This window comes from Chelonia mydas, chromosome 5 (assembly GCF_015237465.2).
Source record: "Chelonia mydas isolate rCheMyd1 chromosome 5, rCheMyd1.pri.v2, whole genome shotgun sequence".
NCBI classification, from domain to species: Eukaryota; Metazoa; Chordata; order Testudines; family Cheloniidae; genus Chelonia; species Chelonia mydas.
This window is the reverse complement of record NC_051245.2, coordinates 102,627,684-102,651,348: the sequence shown is the minus strand read 5'-3', so window position 1 is coordinate 102,651,348 and position 23,665 is coordinate 102,627,684. Positions and strand designations below refer to the sequence as shown.

Genomic DNA, 23,665 nt, shown 5'->3' with positions numbered 1-23,665 from the left:
CAGGGGGAAAGAACACTATTATCAGGTGATTCATCCCCTGTTGTACAATCCCGGTTTCTGGCAGTCAGGTGCAAGTAAGGAAATAGGGAATTGTTTGCTGACAGTTTTGGAGAAGAGTTTACCAGATTTTTCAGAGGCTGCTTAAATGTTTGGAGAAATGGGCCTGTGAAGACTTAAACAACTAAGATAGTACTAAAGAGCTGTCAGCACCGTGCCAGCAGGGATTAGAAAGATAGCCAGGAAAACATGAAGCATGGTATAATCAATACATATTATTGCTCTGGTTCCAGTGATTCTTGTTGTTCTATAAGGTTCCCAGGTGTGATGTGAAGGAAATGGGGAGGAAAATGAGCAAGTCATTAAATATTGTTGGGGATGCAACCTGCCTTCTCTCTGGTGGGTTTTTACTGTAGGCTTTGTACACTGATGTTCCCTGTTTTTGTCACTGGCATTCAAGACAGGTGAGATCAGAAAAAGAATGACTTTGAAACTTTAAAAGGGTGAAAAAGTGAAAAATGTAGCCATTTTCATTAGACTGAGGAAAAAGTGGTCAGTACAAATGTAGCTAAGGAAGACTGAAGATGGAATGAATCAAAAAGATTTATTATGTAAGGCAATTATTGGGAGAAAAGAGCTAGGGATATTTAGTAAAACAGTAGTGGATGACAGCAACAGAGAAAGAGACAATAACTTTCCCCACAAGTAATGAAAAAAGTGGAAGACTATTTGTAGGAGTTAGGGTTTAACCTTGTCATTAATGTAAACATGTCACTCTCCTTGGATTGCATAGGTATTTGCTGGGAGAATAAGCCCCTGTTGGTGTGTTCACCACACAGAAGAAGGCAAGGACATGTAGTACGGGTTTTAACCAGGCTGCAACTTCATTAGTCAAATTACAGCCATGTTTCCCATCAGGGGACAGCACAGTGCATCACTTGCAGCCCACTGATTCTTTGCCAGTTTTGGCGGGGGCTCCCACCACAGAGGGAGCCAGTCATCACACTAGGAGTAGCCTGGACAGCTTCTCTTGCTCCCACTTCTGAGGGCTGAGGCGAGAGGGGATCTCCACCCCCAGAGAGCACTGCCATCAAGCACATCAGTAGGGCGGTGCCCCGGCATAGTGTCCCGGCCCCTGGTTCACATTTGCACCAATGGGGTAAGACCTGGTTCCCCCATCTCATTAGGAGATATCCTTGAGATGCCCACTATGTTACTTCTTTGGATCTGGAGCCTATATCATCAAGTTCCTGCACTGGGCAAATGCCAAAAGAGTGTGCCTACGTGACTCTCACTTAAGTTCAAACTGTGACCTCCAGGAGAGGGAGAATCCTAGCCCTCTGCTTGCTCAAAACCCAACCCCTAGCTAGGAAGGTGAAAAACCCGAACAACCTTGGTCAGTCTGTGATATGGGGAAAAAAGCAGGTACTAGCTTAGCCCTCAGCCACAAAGTGGTTACCAGCTTAGCCCTCAGCAACCTAGATGAGGGAGGAAGGAGGGGCTGATGGCTGGTAACCAGCAAACAAGAAGTGGCCCTCAGCACAGGGCTCCTATCATGGCTCCAATTCTCATGCCAAATCCCACAAGACCTCCAACCTACCCTGGATGTACTGACGGGGCTGGATGTCTTGCGAACCCAGTTTATTCTGTTCTTTTTGGCACTCTCCCATTGCGGAAGCCACCAAAACACACCCTCACTAGGCTTGGGGACCTCCATGAGATAGAAAAGGATGTTCATTGGGAAATGAAGCTGCATACAATAAAATGGTTTAAAGCTTAAAAGCAGTCCCCTATCTGCTAAATATAACTTGAATTCTTAGAGTTTAAGGAGATAATAACTGTAGTGTCTGAGAGGAAAGAACCATCTTGTACAGTAATCACCATTAAACTTTTCATAGTTACCATTTGTATGTGATTAACATTGCGCTACCATGATACTGTCTATCCTAATATGGTAGGATTACTAAATATAGAGAATCCTGCATTAATGTTAATTAGGCAAAAGGCAAAACTGATAAAGAGTTTAATGACTTCACTGTAGTGCATTTTAGATTAATACTAATGCGACATGGGGGCAATTGCTTAGACACACCATAATTTGTTAAAGATGTTGAGGGACATAACTTTCATTCTTCAGTGTCTAATAATGGGAATGAGTAGATATTGTAATAGAGCTGTGCAAAAATATTCATATCCAGAGCTAAATGGGTGTCTTTTCGCCAGCAGTGCTTCAGGTAAGGCATTTCTGGCATTTTGCCAAAATGTGAAACCTGTTACTAAAAACAGTATTTCTGACTGCAAGTTGCTGTGCCTGCTTATGAGTCCCTCCCAAGTAAAGATAGAAAATTATACAAGGGCTGGGTTCCAAAGAAAACAAACAGTTAAGCAATCCCTTGAAGTGTTTTGCATCTTTTGTTGACCCACTTAGCCTGTTTTGTATGTTACTGGAGCCCTGGTTATGCAGTGAATGTTCTAACAACAAGACAACTGACATGGCATTGCTTCCCCCAGTAACTGTCAGTGCTGCATAGATATTCCTTATAGACCCAGTCAGTGTCATTCTGCAACCAACCTTGTGTGACTTCTGTACTCCACTTTAGCATTGCTTGTGTGTGCTAAAAGTGTGTGTGCAGCAGTCTGATTAGCTAATCAAGGTTGTGCGTGGCAGTCTGACACTTGGAAAGCATGACAGAGAATGTTAGACAAGATAGACTCACCTTGCATTATATGCTTTGATAGAAATTCATGAATGAGAGGGGAAATGAGTGATTATGATTTAATGGGGGCATTCCACTAGTCAATGCATATGATAAATTTAATGCATGTTAGCCCAAGTAACTTGTTCACATTCTCAGCTGGAACACATTAGTGTGCAAAGTTGTACTCTCAGCTGATTTTCTCTTAATTTTGAGGAAACCACTTTTTTAACTACTATAATTACTGACCACATGAACTTAGGAGTCATCTTAAGGTTGTGGCTGGGCAGGTTGAAGGAATCTACAGCTATTGTTGAGGCAAATATTTGTACTAAACACAAAATGTGTATTTAAAAGTAAAACGGGTAATGAAATTTTATGTGTAACTTAAAACTATGCAGTTAGATCTGTTCCAAAATAATATCCTTAAGAAGAGGTTTGTAGCCATCTAATTGCTTACAACAGAAAAAAGGGATGAGCACTGTAACCTGAATTGACTACCTGCATGTATTGATTTAGGAAGTTGATTTTATTCCGGTAGGTGAATAGTGATAGCCTATGATAAGAGGGAAATCATAGCCAAGAAACTACACTTCTCCAACTTTTTTTAAAATGCCAATAGGGCTGAAGAGGGATGATGGACCTAAGATATTCCTAAGAAATGAGGGAAGCTACTAGGGTGTATGGAAGGGCATATGAGGAGTACTGCTCTTTTTCCCTGTACTATACTTCAAACAGTGTGCTAAACTTCCCTCTCATTGCATTGAGAGTAGAGCTTGCCTTTGAGGCCTGCAAAGCCAGAGGCAAATCTCAGCTTTTATTTTTATTCAAGTAAGAGTTTAGCCCTTTTCCTTCCAGCACTGATAATGTGAATCAGTTACTAGGGTTAAACAAAGATTTTCAAGGCCTTCCTCTACAGCTGCACAAAGCTGGACTTTGGGAACTATGAAATCCAGTTTGAATTTGAGAGAGATTCCAGAACAATTTATGGTTACCCAGGCTATTGTTGGTGGTGTTGGGCTGTTTCAAGCTGCATCCCAGTGGATTAAGCACAGCACTGTGAACAAGGGAATCCTATATTTCAGTCCCAGCTCTGTCCCTGACTCTCCCTATGACCTTGTTCAAATCACTTAGGCCAAAATTTTCAGATGTAAGCACACCTGACTAAAAGTGGCCTGGTTTTCAAAGGAGCTGAGCACTTATCCTAATGAAGGCAATAGGGGTGGAGGGCACTCTCCAGTCACTTAGTCGGGTGCCTAATTTTGGGCACCTACGTGTGACAGCTTTGGCCTTATCTTTTCTGTCTCTGTTTCCCCAATTATAATTTGGGGATAATAATACTTATAACCCCCCTTTCTTCCCTGGGTTACTCGGGAACAGGCAACACTCACCTGTGTGTCTGGGTGCCTGATGTTGTTGACATTAAAGGAGATCCTGAGTATCCCAGGGGTAAGGCTGGATAAGTGGGAATCTTGTATCCATCTCTCTGCTGCAGTCCCTTTACTCCTAAAGGAAATTAAAATTGGCAATGCCTCCACCTGGCTGGCCCCTGTACACACTCAATGGCATGCCTTGGGAACCTCCAGGAATAAACCCTTTCAAATAGTAGTAATAATAATAATAACCTGTGGCATAGGTCTAACTCAAATACCAATTATAAATAATATACATCCAATGTACTTAAACTAGAGCAAACACTCATTTATCTTAACAACTTAAAGAAACAGGGTATAACAGAGTAAGATTAAATGTCACTACTAATTTAAATCCACAGGAACAGTTGAGTAAAATCAATTTAAAAACTGCTGTGCTCCTTCCCTTGCACGTACTTTCCCAAACCAGAGTGGGGGATACTCACGGATCCTTCACTGCAGGCCCAGCTCAGTCAGCTCTAGGCACAGCAACAGTCTCTGCTCTGACTCCAGTGAAGCCACCAACCACCTATGAAGCTCCCTGCTCCATCAAAGTCCCTGCAGGCTCCCAGCAGCAGCTTCTGGCTTCCTAGCAGCAGCTCCTGGTATGGACAGAGCTCCACAGCAGCCATCTCACTCCTCTTCCCAAAATGGAGTCCACCGCCTGCTCTCCCTGCATGACGAAGTCTCCCCCTCTTTCCCCAAGGCATCATGAGAGTTGCAGTCTCTAAAGCTAGATTGCAGCACACAGGCTTTTCTCCTGGAACACTCCCAATAAAGTTCAGAGGCCCCTCTAGTAAAGGGTGCCTACATACTTTTTACATCAAAGGGGTATTGTGATGATTAATAAGTTAGCATTTGCGAAGTTGTGTCATTGCTAGGATACAGCCAAATGCACACAAAAGCCTCCAACAGATGTGGAGCTTAGTACCTCTAAGACCCCAGCTTCTTTGCAGAATCATCCCTTAATTTTTTTTTCAAAGTTGATACCTTTTCTTACAAGTAAGTGGTGGTGACCCAGAGAACAATCCCATTTATCATATAGAATGAATGAGTTAAATTTGGCAGTTCCCCAAAAAGTCATCTGACTAAGCCTCCCTCATAATCTTCGGACTAGCACTGTTCTTAATTATGTGGTGATGGTGACCAGGAGTTTATCATGTTTGGTAGGGCAAAAAAATGGTTTCACAGAACTATCCAGTACACAAGGTGATCTAGACTAATCGTGTCTGAAATGTTTGACATGCTGCTTGATCTGTCTTTTAGTTTAATGTAAAAATTACTTTGTTTAAACCTCAATTTCTTGCTTCCCTTTTGAATGAATTATTATTTCTGAGAGATTAGTCAGTTCTACTAAGGCTGCACAGGAACCAGGGATTTATTATTACTCGTACTTCAGTATTTATATAACTCCTGTTTCAGCAAAGTAGGTACAGCTAGCAGAATAGAAAATGGGATCATCCATCCTTTTTTGAAGGATCAAATAAGATGATACATTTTTAAGAGAACACATGAAAACCATTTGGTTAGTGAAAGGACAATCCCTTCTTACATATTTATTTCTGAAAATCTTATTTGCAGCATTTTTAATAACTTCCAGTGTCTTATATAGCCTCCTCAGTCTTACCTAAATATGATCTCTTTCGTAGTTCTTTCTTTGAAGACATGTACTATAATGCAAGCTTTGATCTTGTTGTATTCCGTGAATCCTGGTTTTTATGTTGAGTCACTGATAAAACAACAAAGAAATCATGTGAAATAAATAAATACAAAAGCTTGGAGATACGTATCCAGAATTAAGGCCCAGATTTTGCAAGGCTTATACTCAAGTTGAGTAGTATCTTCCTCTCCCAGTAGTTCCCCTGAAATCAGTTTAATCAATGGGGCTATTTGGGGAGTACAATCCTGCTGACTGGGTGCAATTATGGTCCTATTGAAGTCAGTGTAAGTTTTGCTGATGAGTTCAACAGAAGCAGGCTTTCACTCAATGTAAGTAAAGCTGGCAGAATCTAGCATTTGCTAGAAAAAGGGTTGTTTCACCATCTTATTGATTTGCATAAGAGAGAAGATATTTAGTCAGCCCCCTCTCGTCATTATAGACTCATGCACATGTTTTGTTTTACAAATCTAGGATAGAATTATTATGGGCTGGGATTGGTAAAGAGCATTCATAGGTCTGTGGTACTTAGAGAGAGAGCCAAGTACCTACACTTCCTCTTGGTATCAATTATCGCTGTTGATGCTCTTTGAAAATTAGGCCCTTGATATTTTTTAAAGGGAATTTTAATACATTTAAGCATTTTGTATAGCAATAAAAAAGCGCAGCCATGTTACAACATATAACTCCTTTATCTCTAGGAGTGTTTTCATGTGCTGCCAAAAGGGAGATCCAGATTGAAGGAGCTCCATTGAGATGGTTACTTCATAGGCTGGTTTAGACTGAGCTCTTTGTATAGGGCCATGGAGAAGGATGGTTATGGATTCTCTTACTAATTGCTTCAGAGGAGGCTGTTCAACTGTATTCCTAGCAATGAGTGAAATGAACAGACAGCCACTGTGGCAGAAAGAAAAATGGATAATCAGCCATAAAAAATGGCAGGCCAGGATAGGTGAAGATTGTCCATGGTCCTTCAACCTTATCTTCTGTTACTAGTCACTAATGGAGGACACGGAGATACCTTGAATACGAGATCTGTCATTATCGGGGCAAAGGAAGGCAACTACTCTCCCCTATCCTCTCTGCTATTGAAACAAAGAATAAGTGTTTTTTGACAAATATATTAAGAAAATATATAATATCTATTGTTATCACTCTGTTTCCTCAGTTCTGCACACTAATATGAAATGATAAACCTGCTTGACATATATTCTGGTTTGGTGGGAGGAAATGAGAAGGAGACAATCTGGGAACAAAAAATAAAACAGTGCTGCCTCATCTCAATTATACTGAAAAATGTCATTTACCGAAAATTCTCTCTGGGAGAAGAGAAGAGGATGTTTTTCAGGGGAACGGTTGACTAGTGAATTGGGAGTGTATTTTGCTTTAAAGTCCTGACTGTGAAGAAAGCCAAATGGTTGGGTTACCTATTCCACTGTAATGAACTATATGTTGGGCAGATACAGAACTTGTTAATGATAATTTATAGTACGAAGTAAAGGGGGGATGTCTTTTAATATTAATATATATGTGTGTGTGTGGGTATATATATATATACACACACTTACCCATTATAGATATATAATGTATTCTTAATTCTCAGTTATATGTATAACTCCCCCATACATACCCTTCTTATTATATATTATAGGCCAGTTTGGTATTTTAGCTATATAATACTATAGTACGATAATAGTAGCAGGATCAACAAACACATTATGTTACCATCTCATTCCCATTATACATGAAAATTGGGAGAAGTGTGTGATGGTAAATGGGCTCTTGAAAAATCCAGTAATAAGTTTCAGCTTATTGGTTTCCATATGCTTAGAATGTTGGCAGGGCACAAGTGTCCCATGCCTGTTACATTTAAAATGAGATAATAAACTGCATTCAACCATGTAGGCATTATGAAATAATATAATTATAGTTTCATATAAATATTTATGTGTTTAGATGAAAAAGCAGGTAATTAGTGCCATTTGTTTGTCAAATGCTGTACACTAGAATTTATTGTCTGTTTGTTTGCAAGAGCCTCTGTGGTGTACAAGAGCCTTTTTGCAGTTATATCTGAGAGATTGTAGCAACATTTCATATACAAAATTTGCCTTTATTTCAGCACAGTTCTCTCTCTCCAGATAAGTTGGCTTTAAACTCACATCCAACACTTTTGACTTATCCACTTACTTGATTTAGACCTCATTGTTATCTATTACTTCCTTTACAGAGGTTATTATATAGTAATTGTGCCTTTGAAGAAGTCTCATGGAAAGTTTATCAAACCATGGGAAAGTCCGGATGAAATGGAGTTAGATGAGGTACAGTATTTCTGTTTTGACTGTTTCTGTTTCTGTTTTATTAATTAAAATATTTTAATGATTGCATCCCACTAATACACTGATTTCAGCGAGTTTAGTTGTCTGGATATTTTATCTTTGGATTGAGCTACCCTCTGGGGGTGGAAAAAAAGATTTAATTACTTAAATTAGAAGACATTAAAGACATTAAGTTTCAATAAAGCACACAAACTGTCTGATCTTTGTTGGCATTAATATTTTATTCTTTACCTTTTGTAAAGCATAAAGCAAAAGTGCATAAGGTGAAATGAGTTGTCAGCAAAAACTTAATCACCATTGATATGAACTCCAGTAAAGGTCCGGTTGATTAGTGGGCTGTTTGCTAAGGATGTAACAAATGCTAAATTGCAATCTGCACTGCTGTTTAACATTTGACTTACCTTGTGGTCTTTTTACCTGTTTCTCACATACTGTAATACTGCTGATTAGGAAATGTTTGCAGTATTCTCTATTCTCATGGTACTCTATATTCCGAAATTAGAAACCACACAGGAGAAAACAACCGTGTGTCACCAATTAGCAATATAAGCGCCATACTCCAAAGAACAGAGTATAGTGACTTAATTTCAGAAAAACAACTAAATACTTTATTTATTTTGATCTAGTATTACTTCTAGCCAGCCTAGTGTAGATTCCTTCTATGTCTGCACTGAACGTAATTTAATATGTCCTCATTTTCCGTGTCTGTAAACTGACCACCTTTGTGAAGTGCTTTGGGATCTCTAGATGAAAAGCACTGTATGAGAACTATGTATCATTATCATTATTATTTTTATATCTCTCCAGGGTTTGAGGCCACACTCATTGGTGTTGTAACTGGTGCAGATAATATCCCCACATTTTCATGACAGAGAATCTCCAATTTGCTCCCTATGGACTTAATCAAAGCCCACTGAAGTCATTTGGAGTCTTTCCATTCAATTCAGCAGGCTTTGGGTCAAGCCCTGTATACTTTCCCCTTTTCCTTTCATCATGGTAAAGAGTATTCTGTAATGGAGTTGCCATTGGTTCTCCATAAAACAGCCACCAGGAAGTGCTCATTCAGCAAGTGGTCACCACACTTTTTCCCTACCCCCACTGCCCAAATATGTTTTCTGTGACCTGAACTCCAAGGGGCAAGGAAAACAAGAGGTAATTCCTCATTCTGGGCATCTATTGTAGGTCAATTTAGGAAAGTGTTTTCAATAATCTTGTCCAATAATTGGGAGTTTTTAATTGCTTCAGTGACCAGAAAAGAAAATTATCTGCAACAGCAGGAAAATAGTAATCCTTCATCAGAAGAATGAAAAAGATTTAGTTGTTCTTATTAAGTTATTCAAAGGAAGACATGGTTGCTGCTGAGTAAGCAATTAAAGCCTGAAATATTCTTCATTATTTTAATCAGTTTTTAACCAGTTTACAGCACTGTTTTCTTTCTGTTTTGATCAGAATTGGATTCAAAACGTGGAGTACACTTGCTTGAACCATTAATGTCTTTCCTTTAAAAGAGCTGTTGTAAAGGCTATTGGTGCCTTGACGCAGTCCTAGATTACATCAAATGTAGTTAAACAATAAAATTTCCCTGGAAAGACCCATTCAGTAATGGAAAATTGATTTACTATTACCGCCCAATTTTAACCTCCAAAATCCATAGTCAGATTCAGCAACAACAGTAGATAAGTGTGAGTTCAGGATGACATTGAACTTTGTTGCAATAAAATTCTACGGGTCTGTGCTACTGATTCCCATAACAAAGGGTCATTTTAATCATTCTGCAAGTTGTGGTGCATTAATCTGTATAATAGTTTGATAAAGAACATTTATTAATTCAGAAATATTTGGGTCAGGATGGGCTATTTCCTACTTTTTTACTGATATAATTGAGACCACATTGTAGAATTAATGGTGGAAGAAATAAGATATGCATTGACTGGAAAATGAAAATTATTTCTAGAACTAAAGCCCTTGATATATCTTTTGCAGTTGCCTTCAATATATGTAGTAACTCTTGAGAAGGGGGAATAAAATCAAAAGCTGGCAGTGGCTGCACTTCATGCTTTCTCATTCAATTTCTGATGCTTGAAGGGTTTAGTCCCCCTACCTGGGAAAATAAGAACTTTATATTGTTATTATGTAGTCTTTCCCTGACCAACTTAAGAAAGCAGTGACACAAATAAAGGCTAAAATGCACCTATGAGAAGAAAACTCACCAAACTTCTAAATCAAACTACTGACAAATGATTAGGTCTTTATGGAGGTGAGCTAGGGGAATTTCTGCGTTTTGTCTCTACTGCATCCTTAGATATCTAGGTTTGGGATATATTGCACAGGGAGTTACTCAATATGCTAGATACCCCCAAATGCTTTACAGAAATAGGTTAGCCAAACAGACCTCAGTAGCAGGTGGTTTTGGAGCAGTAAATCCGTAATCTACCAGTCAAGAAGACTGTACCCACACTTACCTTAGTGTTCTGAATGTACAAGGTGCCATGCACTGTCAGCTCTGATTGAAGTCAGAGGTAGTGGAGGGTGAAAAGCAAGGGTGCAAGACAAGGCCACTAGTTCGACAGATATTATAAGTTTGAAAGCTACCAGGGAGAAAAAATATACTAGAAACTGGGGCTGAAATTCAGGCTCCATTGAAGTTATTGAGTGTTTTGCCATTGACTTCAGCTGGACCAGAATTTCACCCTGGGTTCTTGCAGTTGATTCAAGCAGAGTAAACTGTTATTTTGCTTGGTCAGAAACCATGACTTCATTGTTAGTTTATGGCCATTAGATTTTGAAAAATGCATATAGTCATAAAGACATTTAGTTGTTATGAGACTTGGTGACACAGAGTAAATATGTCATATTTGTAAAAGCAATACGAATGGCAGATGTTATGATTTGGATTTAAACATTATTTAGGAGAATTTTTGTTGTTTCAAGGAATAATGAAAAAAACCAGCAACACAGAAATAGATGTTAAGTCTTAAATGAATTCAAAGCTTTTCAACCTAGTCCTGTTCTAAAGTATCACTGGGGAGAAGTGTGATGTTAATGACATATGGCAACAACATCACCTATATCTGAAATATGAATGATAGCAAGCATGCACTTGGGGTCTATTCGGTCATGTGGAATAGATTTTGTAAACCAGATTTCCATTCACACACAGACCTGTTTAGCTGGCCTTGATTGACAAACATTCACCGATGTGCAGTGGTTTATGAAAGGTCTAAAACCCAAATTATAATTATAATATGAACTGGAAAGATGGGGAACAAAAAAATTGGCTGGGATTTTCAAAGGAGGTGTGGTAGAAGGAGTAAGGTGAGCTAATGCCATTGAATTCCAGAGGAGATTGGTCCCCTATGACTCCTTTGAAAATCTCACTCTTCATCTTAAAGGGTGGTTGGAAGCATATACTCCTCTTTGAATAAATATACTGATGTTTGTGGACCATCAGTCAGTAAAAACACCCCACCCTCCCAAGTACCCAAAGGAGCTGGACCTGAGGTTAGGAAGCAGGCAAATGGAACTGCCTATGGAAAGGTGGGTGTATATATATTGAAGCCAGCTGTCAAATTGCCTTCAACTTCCCCTGCCTGCCAGGTATATAACTAAGCTTTCTTCTCAGTGGTCTTTTTCATCCACTGCTGGGAGTGACTTTATCCTGGTTTACCCCTCCCCAGCCCTCTCTCGCCCATGAAACTCCATTCTGAGATGAAGCTAGGAAGGGAGAGAGAAATAGCAGAGTGTTCCCAGCAGCTGATGAAAGCATCTCTGGGAGCAGAGCTGTGGAAAGGCATGTACATATTTTAGGGGGTGAATGCTTCTTCAGAATCTCACTAGCAGATGCCTTGGGGACATATGTCATCATGAAAGAATACCTCCCTCAGCAGATCTGCTCCGAGCTGCTGCTGTTAGAAGCAACAGCAGCCGGGGCTAATGTTCAGGCAGCCTCTGCTCCCCCTCTCCTGCTGCTACTGACTCTACCTAGTACTGGCACATGTGAAGCAATCAGAAGGTGGGTTTTTTTTCTTTAAAAAGGGAGAGTGGCCCTCAAAAACAACTAAATAAAAGTATCATTAATGGGCGCCAAGATTGGTCTATTACCCACTGCAGCCCTCACTTTTACACAAGTGAGGGTCACCTGAAAATTATTCTGGATGCACATTAAATAAAAGATAATGTGAAAAAATCACCAGAGTTGTTTCTAAATGACATTTTAGAATACAATAATGTCATTTTACAGCAGTGTCATTTACAAGGATCCAACACCTTCAAATGCTTGGGAAGTTCATTTTCAGATCGAGGGGTCCGTTACACTAGTTTTTATGCTGGTGTAACTCCACTGAAATCAAAAAATCACACCAACATAAAGCATGTCCAACACGATGAGGAATCAGGCCTTGTATCTGAACTCCATACCTGGTCACTATGCTGATCTCTGTAATGGAGCAGAGCAAAGCCCAGTATCCAAACACCCCCAACCTTTAAGGAAGTTTGTATCGAAATTTTGCAGGTTGGGCCCGTTTCTAATTTTAACCTGTTTGAGATTCAAAATTGTAATGAACTGGCATGTTCAGATAATCAGTGTTAACAAACTTTGTTTAAGTAGTGAGTTAAGTTTAAGACAAAGGAGTGGTTTCTTGTTTGTGTGCTTTTGGATTGTTTGCTGCATAATTAGGAAATACTTGTTCCATTTTGGGGGATGGCAGAAAGAAATGCCATCTAAGTCGCAGTACAATACTGAAAAAGTGGGTGCAACTAGATCTTCCCTAAGTGTATTTTTAAAATGGAAATATATACTAGAAATTACATTTTAATCTCTTTGCTACTGATCTGTAACTTTCCCCTGAAGACTCGCCTCCTGCACTTAACAAAGTAGTGAAAACTTACCCATTTTGTTTGTTTTGTCTGTGAGCAGAAAAACTCAAAATAACCGTGTGACCTTGGAGGAATATAAGGTTGGAGACTGAGTCTGTTGCTTTTACTTTAAAATAGGACAATGAATAAGTTTCATGGGTGAAAAACGAGGGAACACTCTTAGCAGTCATCACTTGTCAAGCAGGAAAACTTCAGGCTATTTCTAAACAAGTCAAATTAGTATCTGCTTAATGTCAGTATATCCAATGTGATAAAAGATATTGAATAAGCATTTGGCCATTTAAATAAGTAATTAATCAGTGGTTTTACCAGCTAGGCTTTATTTCATTTATTAGTTAACATACAAACATGAGCTAGTATTTAACCTTACTGCCAAATACCCTGATGTATATTTTGGCTTTGTTCGTCAGAGCAAATATTTAATGGGGTAAAGGAAGTTTACATTTTGAAAGGCAGGCTATACAGTTTATGTCTCCGTTGAGTATGTAAGTTCTGGTGCTTAACTGTTGTGGTGGAAAGTTGTCTGGTTGTTAGGACTCTGGGGTTCAGTTCCTGGCTCTTCCACTGAAGTGCTGTGTGACCTTGAACAAGTTGTTTAGAGGTTGATTTTAGTGATGATGAGCATCTGAAACTTCTGTTGACTTCAGTTGGAATTGTGGGTGATAAGTGCATCAAGAAACCATGCCCTTAAACTTTCTCTGCCTGCATTTAGTCATCTGTAAAATGAATTTAATTATACCTCCCTCACTGGGGGTGTGAAATTTATTATTTGTAAAGTTCTTGAAGAGCTTCAGATGAAAGCTGTTATAGAAATCCAATGGAGTATTTTGTGAAAATGGATGTTGTTATTTGTGTTCTAATCTCTTCGTATTACAGAATGGTGCTAGAAAGATAGTGTTTGCATTTTAGAAAGTCCCCCTGAAAAATGAAACCTAGGTAATGAAGCCTGAGTTTCACAGGCTGGGATTTTTTTTTCAATTTTTATATTATTTTCAATATTCCTTCCTCAAAGGGAAGTTAATATGCTTTATAGAATCATAGAATCATAGAATATCAGGACTGGAAGGGACCTCAAGAGGTCATCTAGTCCAACCCCCTGCTCAAAGCAGGACCAATCCCCAACTAAATCATCCCAGCCAGGGCTTTGTCAAGCCTGACCTTAAAAACTTCTAAGGAAGGAGATTCCACCACCTCCCTAGGTAACGCATTCCAGTGTTTCACAACCCTTCTAGTGAAAAAGTTTTTCCTAATATCCAACCTAAACCTCCCCCACTGCAACTTGAGACTATTACTCCTTGTTCTGTCATCTGCTACCACTGAGAACAGTCTAGATCCATCCTCTTTCGAACCCCCTTTCAGGTAGTTGAAAGCAGCTATCAAATCCCCCCTCATTCTTCTCTTCTGCAGACTAAACAATCCCAGTTCCCTCAGCCTCTCCTCATAAATCATGTGTTCCAGTCCCCTAATCATTTTCGTTGCCCTCCGCTGGACTCTTTCCAATTTTTCCACATCCTTCTTGTAGAGTGGGGCCCAAAACTGGACACAGCACTCCAGATGAGGCCTCACCAATGTCGAATAGAGGGGAACGATCATGTCCCTTGATCTTCTGGCAATGCCCCTACTTATCCCAAAATGCCATTGGCCTTCTTGGCAACAAGGGCACACTGTTGACTCATATCCAGCTTCTCGTTCACTGTAACCACTAGGTCCTTTTCTGCAGAACTGCTGCCTAGGTATTTGATCCCCAGTCTGTAGCCGAGCATGGGATTCTTCCGTCCTAAGAGCAGGACTCTGCACTTGTCCTTGTTGAACCTCATCAGATATTTTTTTGGCCCAATCCTCTAATTTGTCTAGGGCCCTCTGTATCCTATCCCTACCCTCGAGCATATCTACCTCTCCTCCCAGTTTAGTGTCATCTGCAGACTTGCTGAAGGTGCAATCCACACCATCCTCCAGATCATTAATGAAGATATTGAACAAAACCGGCCCGAGGACCGACCCTTGGGGCACTCCACTTGATACCGGCTGCCAACTAGACATGGAGCCATTGATCACTACCTGTTGAGCCCGACAATCTAGCCAGCTTTCTATTCACCTTCTAGTTCATTCATCTAGCCCATACTTCTTGAACTTCCTGGCAAGAATACTGTGGGAGACCATGTCAAAAGCTTTGCTAAAGTCAAGGAACAACACGTCCACTCCTTTCCCCTCATCCACAGAGCCAGTTATCTCGTCATAGAAGGCAATTAGATTAGTCATACATGACTTGCCCATGGTGAATCCATACTGACTGTTCCTGATCACTTTCCTCTCCTCTAAATGCTTCAGAATTGATTCCTTGAGGACCTGCTCCATGATTTTTCCAGGGACTGAGGTGAGGCTGACTGGCCTATAATTCCCAGGATCCTCCTTCTTCCCTTTTTTAAAGATGGGCACTACATTAGTCTTTTTCCAGTCGTCCGGGACCTCCCCCGATTGCCATGAGTTTTCAAAGATAATGGCCAATGGCTCTGCAATCACATCCGCCAACAGCTTTATTGGGATTCACTGTATTAAGTTGGAGGTCACAGTATGCATACATATAAAAAAAATATGCAACAAATTGTCTTTGTTTTTCAGAGAAAGGGTGTAATGCATTGTAGAACTTAATTCTGTAGGGTTTTATTAGCGTGGACAATGATATCAAGCACTGAAAATTGATCTAGTTGACCCATGTTTATAATCTGAGCAGTGCAATTGCAATTTAGTATCTTATCTTAACAGGAAAGGCCAAAAATTTAAGGATTGCAAGAGCTGAGATTTAGTGATGCTGACATGCACCATGAAATGGCGATAAATGGTATTTTGATAGTTCCTGGCCCTAAATTAAGTTTTCCCATTAAACTGTCAATAAGTTACATTAATGTTGTTTACAGTTATCTTTCTGTTGTGTCTCTTGCTCTCGTTCTTTCTTCCCCACAGCTACTTAAGGAGATAGTTAGGAAACGCAGAAGCATTCGTTTTGGGAGAGAAGTTGAATTAAAGCCATACATTGCAGCTCACTTCGAAGTTCTTCCTACTGAGTTTACCCTGGGGGATAAAAAGCAGTATGGTGGCTTTGAGAATAAGCAACTCCAAAGCGGTCAAGAATATGTCTTCTTTGTTTTGGCTGTAATGGAACACTCTGAATCTGTAAGTTAGCTGAAAGTTTTTGCTGTTGTTGTTTTTATTCCTAAGTTTACCTTCACTCATTTCTTATAGTATTTGTTCATACGATCATTCCTCTGTCCACTCACACAAGGTCAGCTATCTACAGGGTATGTCAGTGCTTTTCAAAAGTCAGCGTCTTTCCTTGCTTATTTCCAGTGATCTCTCAAGCTAGGAGGTAATAGTTCTGCATGCATTTTAATGTGTTGTTTGCTTCTGTAACTGAAGGGTAAAGATCACCTTTTATTAGCACTATTTTGATCCTTTGCAAATTACAGGCCTTGCTTCATGAGACCCGTGATGCAACTACTGAGGCATGAGCTTCACAGCAATATCTTTCACAATTTAAAAAAAGTTCCTTTCTTGCCTGGGGACTGCCATTGAGACAATGGTGTTTGTTACCAAAAAATCTTTGGAAAGATCTGTCTGATCAGAGACATGCACAGCTAGCTTCTCCAATTATAGTAATTTGCTACCAACTTTATCAGTGAAATGTACGAAAGTTAGAAAATAATGTAATAATAAGGATAATTCCTGAGGGAATTTAAATAATGAGTTGTCTCTTCCCATTATGTAATTCATCTTATTCTTATGTCCCTTTATGCTTGAGTTGTTTTAGCTGCAAGTAAAACAGTAAAAAAAAATTAAACAAAGATAGAAATAGGATTGTGGAAAGATGCTGCTTCATACATTAACATTTGAACATGCAATATATTGCATGGGGTCTTTCTAATTGATTCCTAAACTTGACATATACATTTGGTGGGCTCAGCCAGTTTAACCTACTGTAGCAGTAATCGGAAGTCTAGTCAAAGACCTCCAGTGTCTGGCAATGCCTTAAATGTGTGGAGAGTTTATTTACTTGAAAACAAGGAGGAAGTTCTCGTTAGTCTACTTATCACTTGTGGCTTCATTTGAAAATGGAACAACTGCTTTAAGGACGTTCTAATATAGAACAAAAGTTTCCCTTTTCCTCTTTCTGTCTTACAGTGATTGCAAAGATGTGTCAGTGGAATGGAAAATCTGTTAATTAATAAAATCCTACACACCACTGAAAAGTTAACCAAAAAAGTGACTAAATGATGATTTACAGCTGGTGATAGAAGAGCCAGTGTCCTTCTGAATTAAGCATAGGCTTCATGTCATTAAATCTCAAAGTTGAAAAATAGGAAAGCTTTTAGGTAGAAAGTTAGATATCTGAAAAGCTATACTCACAAATTACCCATACTAAGATTCAATCTTTTCTTTGAAAAGTTTTGCTCCTTCAGTAATTTTATATATTAACTAAGGCTGTAATGTCTAACATTGTTGATTTTGGGACTGTGACTGCCTTAAAGATAAATGAACACAAAAAGGTTTGGTTTGGATGTTTACAACTTAAATACCTAATATAACGGAATTTATCTGTGGTCTTCATAGGTGCACAGGACTTAGAAGGAGGGCTCACTGGCAAATTAAGTTTGTTTTGTCATGGTATCCAGAATCTGCAATAGGATTTTGTAGTTGCCGATCTGGCCGTGGGGAAGAAAGAGAGTTCAGATAAATGAGCATCTGCGTCCCATGCTCCATTGCTCTCTGTTCTCAACACATCTGTTCCCTCTTAGGGTTCCAGAGCCTGCTAGATTTGAATCTTGCACTCTAGTCGAGTATTTCTTCTGCACAGGCAGAATGCTTTCTACACAGCATTTCTCCTGCACAGAACTCTAAGCATTTACAAGTGATCAGCAAATAGATTTGTCTTAAAAATCTAACAGTATTAACAATGCCTATACATAAAAGTAGACATCAAGGATTTCATATCTCTTCTTTGGTTCAGCCTGTTTGCATAGGGTAGTTTGTTATCACATTTTGGCTTCAGCATTTGGTTCTATCTGCTCAGGAAAGAGAGGCTGAAGGCAAAGTAATATTGCAATAGCAGAATCTCCTGCATCTTCAATTAACATTAAAGCAGAAAAATACTTAGGTCGAGATTCCTTTAAGCAGGATGATGGAATGCAGATGATTAAACAACTCTTCATACCTTAGAAGAAAACTTGTTATAAAAAACAACAGCAAATGGTAAATGATTTGTGCTTGCTTGTCCCACGGACAACCATTGTCAGTTTCATATTGTCAGTTTCTAAATGTTTTTATTCATATTAACGCATTTATTCACTTATATGACAAGACAATTGAACATATCATCATTGGTCAATACTGCGTAATCGTTTTTTTATTGCAACTAGAAAACTATTTAAAGCAATTTTCAGATGTAACCACGTCTGTATTCAAATTTTTCTGACCTGTGAAATTAATAATTATCTAATCCGAAGTGAAAACTTCTTTCTTCATGGTGTCATTGCTAAGGCCTGCATCACATATAAAGTTGCCATCAAGTTTCCTCCTTCTTGCTTCATTAGTGCTGACACCCTGATGTGACTCTAACCACAGTTTGGTTAAGCAAAGCTCCCAAATGAACGGAGTATTTCATAAAGTGGCCTGTCAGGAACTGAAATGACACAATTAGCAGGGCTGGAAAAAGCACAGCCTTCAGCCATTCCATCTTAGTCTGGCAAAAACTGAGCTCCTCATCCTCTGCCTAGCATTCATCATTCCTCCCCTCTTCTCTGTTACCCTTGACAACTCCACATCCTTGCTCTGCTACAGGCTCTGAATTCATCTGTGACTCCTCTCTATCTCTTTTGCCTGTAATAGACCTCAGTCTCTACAACATCTTCATAATCTGTCCATTTCTCTCCATTGTCTTTGCTTAAACCCTTATCCAGCTTTCATCATATCTCAGCTACATTGCTTCCAAAGTCATCTAGCTTTTCTTCTGCTCTGTCCATGTCCAGCCTCTCTTCATAGTCTCTCCCCTTGCCTTCAAGTCCCTAACCCACTTAGCTCCTATCTAGCTCTCTGTTGTTGCCTCTCTACACTCTCCACTTTGTCCCATTGTTTCTGACCAAGCTGCATACTACTGTCGCCTGAGGGCCCACAAATCCCTATATTTAACACGGCCTTCCTGATTGTCCACAATAATTCTGTCCTCTACTCTTTCAGTTCTTTCACACCTCTTCCAGGAAGCGTTTAAATTCTTGTTCCCTCTTCCCTTCCCAGAAGTGCAAACAAAACAAAGAAGTGAAAAAACAAATCATACACTACTTTGCTAGTCATTCGCTTTCTTTTGTTACATCATCTCCCCAATTCTTCATCATTACATTGCCCACTGAGATTGTGAAAGCTTCTGGGCAGAGACCTTGTCTCCTCATTTCTCTGTATACACCTATCATACTTTTGGTACAATATAAATAAAATAGTAATAATGATAAATTATTTACATTTTAATCTATATAGTTTAGGATTTGAAGAATAATAACAGGTATTCTAATGCCGTTATATTCCATATACATTTATTTAGTTCTAGCACAGTTATTTCTCATACCCATTACTTTATCGTTGAATAGAATCATCATTTTCTTACAGACCATGTATGCAACCAGCCCATATTCTGATCCTGTTGTGTCAATGGATCTCGATCCCCAGCCAATTACAGATGAAGAAGAAGGCTTGATTTGGGTAGTAGGACCAGTTCTCGCAGTGGTGTTTATCATCTGTATTGTTATAGCTATACTTCTTTATAAAAGGTAAGTTTACCAAATAGTTCTTTTTAAACTAAGGTGACTTCTAGATATTTAGATCATTTTAAGACAACGTGGCATCAGATAAAATGTTGTTGTGCCATACTCTACATATTAGATGTCATCCTATGGATTCTTGCTTTATTTTTTTAAGAAATTTTATTTAGTTTCTATAGAACTGAAAAGATACTTTGAGTTTTCCCTATAGTTATAGTGATCTGGTGTCACTCTTTTGCTGATGACACTGTATTACCATTTGTGGTATTAAAAATGTTTTTGTATTTTACATATATATGTACATTAGTGTATGTGTACACATGTATCCATAGAATCATTTCACTTTCTTTACTTACCTATTTAATATTGCAATGGTAATACATTATGGGTTACATTCAATCCTGGTGTGAACAGACACAATTCTCATCTCCCTAAAAGTAACTGGAGTTGTGCCTCCTGAAATCAGGCCTCAGTTTGGCCATGTATATATATGTTTTCCTGTACACCAGGATTAACAAAATACCAGTAATCATTTACTACTAACACTGGAATCTGATCATAAACTTCAGGAGTCATTTGCTGATTCTTTTTTCATCCTGTATGTTACATCATGCTGCACAAGACACAGATCTAGGTTTTGCCATTATATAGGGTCAATTCTCCACTGCCTTATACCTTGTTCAGTCATTTATACCTGTGCAAAGTACAGGCAAAGTCTGTGTACAGTACTATCATTTAAGCTTCCTAGCTTTTTACACCTACTTTGCACAAATGTCAATATGGAACAATGTGGAAGGCGGAGGAGAGGAAGACCCAAGGTGGTCAGAAGCCCAGATTCAAAGTTTTACTGTTTGATATTTTTCTTTACCCAAAACAGTTTTGAAAGTATATGTAATGTACAATTGTTCATGACTGAGCCATCGTTAAGCCTCAAATATTTCTGCCTAAAACTACCCATGAAAATCTGAGGAAGCAGTAAACATGTGGGGATGTATTTTTTTTAAATACTCTACATTTAATGAAATTATTTTCTGCAAAGCAATAGGATTGTAATTGTACCTATTTCTGATGAAAAAAATCTTGACAATGAATAAAAAAATCTTCATAAGCCTCAAACGACCTGGATTTTCCCCCAAATGTCTGCAGTCTGAAACAGCTGAAGATGAATGCAGAGGCCTTCAGGTTTCTGAAAGAGAAATACTCTGTTTAGCGTAAAGAACAGTCCTGAGGCAACCTCTGTTTTGGAATCCAAACAGACATATATTTATAAAGATGACCGTTCGGATCATAATCATATAGCAGCACAGAAGTCACTCTGTTTCTTGCAGATGTTATGCCTCTTGAAAGTTTCTGTTAGTACCTACCTTGTGAGCCCCTCCTTGTGACTATCAGTCATTACAAAAACTGGTAATTGGAAACAGGCTGGAAGTGAAATACTCAATTCATGTCACTACTTCGGTTATCTCAAATACAATATCTCCAAAGCTATTCGAACAAAACAAACCCCACCAAAATATAAGGCAGATCCATACCTACCCTGGGAATATTGATTACACCCATAATTACGTTCTTCACAGTGTGTTTCCAAAAAGCTGTAGAGGTACACCACATGAGCACGTAAAAATTTCTTGGTCAAGAGTGCAAAAGGAGTCCCATATGCAAAATATAGAAGGCATGTTTTGCATTTTTTATTTACTAGTAGCACTAATTTGGGTGTTTGGGATGTTTGGGTGGATACCCATCTGTATTTTTTAAAGTTCAAGGGATTGTCTACATATAATTATGTACCAGTTTAACAAAATTAATATGAGAAATTGCCACATTTAAATTGGTGCAACTCCCTATTGTGGATGCAGCTGTATCAACATATAAGTGTTTATCTCAGCTTGTTTCTGTGAATATGCACGCTAAACTGATGCAAGCCAGGTTTAAACTGATGTAAGAGTGCCCCCGGACAGAATTGCACCAGTTTAGCAAAATCAGTATAAAATCATACCTTTAGTCATATTGGTTCAATTGGGTCCCAATTAGGGGGAAAAAAGTGTGACCAAAGGGGGCTTAATGGACACAAAATGCTCACATCCCTTGCTTCACTGAAGGGGACTGGATCCATTTTTTTTTTTTTGGCATGAGTAGCTGCCCAGCTCACCAGAGACAAAGTTAGGTAGGTTATCCCAAACAAATGCCAGTCAAACTCCTTTATGTCACACCAACATATATTCTCAGCATTTTCCACAGTTTCCCCCAAAAAACATTTTAGCAATGTGTTAAGAGTTTTAAAGCATTTTTATTGGAGTTTTGTTCCATATCCCTTTGCTTCTGAAAACAGGCTGTCTGGCTTTTTCGCCCTGGGCCAAATTCAGAGGTGAATAAGGATTGTGTAAGTTACACTTAAAACCATTTACGGACAGATAAATTAATGTAAACTGTGTTTGAGCTAGATCAAGAGGTAAATTAAATTAGGATATGGCATTTGTGTGGCTATATTGGATATATTTAAAAAAAAGGAATACATGCATGGGTATGCTTCTACGAAGTGCTTTGAACCTGTTGAAAACATGGAATAATTTATAAGCACTTTGATAAACAAAACAGAGCCCAGAGACTTTGTTGTCTGCAAGGAAGAACATACAAGATATCATTTAGTAGTTGGGATGATAAGGAACTTTCAGAAAAAAACACAGTTAATGTCTGAGCTAACCCTGGAACAGGAGTAGAACTGTCTTAGAAGTCTGAAATCGTGAACATTCATATTACCCAGTAAAAAAGTAGCAAACCAAAAATTGTTATGGCAAAAAGGGAAGCAGTATTGGGGAAAAAATGTGGGGGTATAGACACCATGTCTGTTGCAGGAAAGGAGCCAAGGAGATATCTTAAACAGGGGTGAGTCTTGCCTCTTTTCCAGGATTTTTGATCAGAGACAGCTTTTTGAACAGACTTGGACTGCTAATTTCAAGATTACTGTTATTAAATTTTAATATGATGTAGGGACAGTGGTGAGTGATTTATAAAAAGACTTATTAAAGAGATGAGCCCTAGCCCTCTGTTGGAGGAGGCCTAGGTAGTGTAGATAAGTGGCGTGGGTCAATACAAAGCTTTTACTACCTACAAAGGCAAGGAGTATGTGTCTGATACCTTTGTTATTTGTGAGGCTGTTGCAAATAGCTTTCCAGATTGAACCAAAGCCACTGAGATGGGCCTCATACAACATAAAGAGGAATGGGACAGTGTTTGTCTTAAGTGGCGGGCTGAAAGGATGTGAGGCTGAGAGATGCCAAATCTGAGAGATTTTAGGCTTTCTTCTGCAGCCGTCAGAGTACAGACCAAATGTCATCCAAGCTTAAATCAAGAGGATTAGTACTTCTAAAAATGAATGGGAAAACTATTGGACAGCACCCTCTGTCACCGAACGTAGTTGCACTCTGAGATCCTACATGATTATGTCTGCACTACGAAATTAGGTCGAATTTATAGAAGTCAATTTTTTAGGAGGCAATTTTATACAGTTGATTGCGTGTCCCCCCATTAAGCACATTAAGTCGGTGGAGTGCATCCACAGTACCGTGGCTAGTATCGACTTTCGGACAGTTGCACTGTGGGTAGCTATCCCACAGTTCCCGCAGTCTCTGCCGCCCATTGGAATTCTGGGTTAAGCTCCCAATGCCTGATGGGTACATATCATCAGTCACCCCTCCCTCCGTGAAAGCAATGGCAGACAATCGTTTCACGCCTTTTTTTCCATCCAGATGCCATACTGCTTTCAGCAGACAGTGCAGTAGGACTGCTAACCATCATCATCTAACTACCACTTCCGCTGCAACTCTGCTCTCCTATTCTTGTCTCGATAGTGAATTTCTCCATGTTGGCTGTCATGGGCTCTTGCTTCCGC

General features: G+C 39.1%; 1 protein-coding gene across 10 annotated transcripts in view; it reads left to right on the top strand.

Moving 5' to 3' along the window:
• PTPRD (protein tyrosine phosphatase receptor type D) overlaps nt 1–23,665 on the top strand; it is a 2,140,771-nt gene that overhangs the window by 2,006,042 nt on the left and 111,064 nt on the right. For all 10 annotated transcript variants that reach the window (XM_043546218.1, XM_043546214.1, XM_043546216.1 and 7 more), the window contains 3 exons: nt 7,990–8,080; nt 15,935–16,144; nt 19,625–19,785. In XM_043546218.1, the coding sequence (XP_043402153.1) occupies nt 7,990–8,080; nt 15,935–16,144; nt 19,625–19,785 (462 nt within the window). The remainder of the gene's footprint in view (nt 1–7,989; nt 8,081–15,934; nt 16,145–19,624; nt 19,786–23,665) is intronic.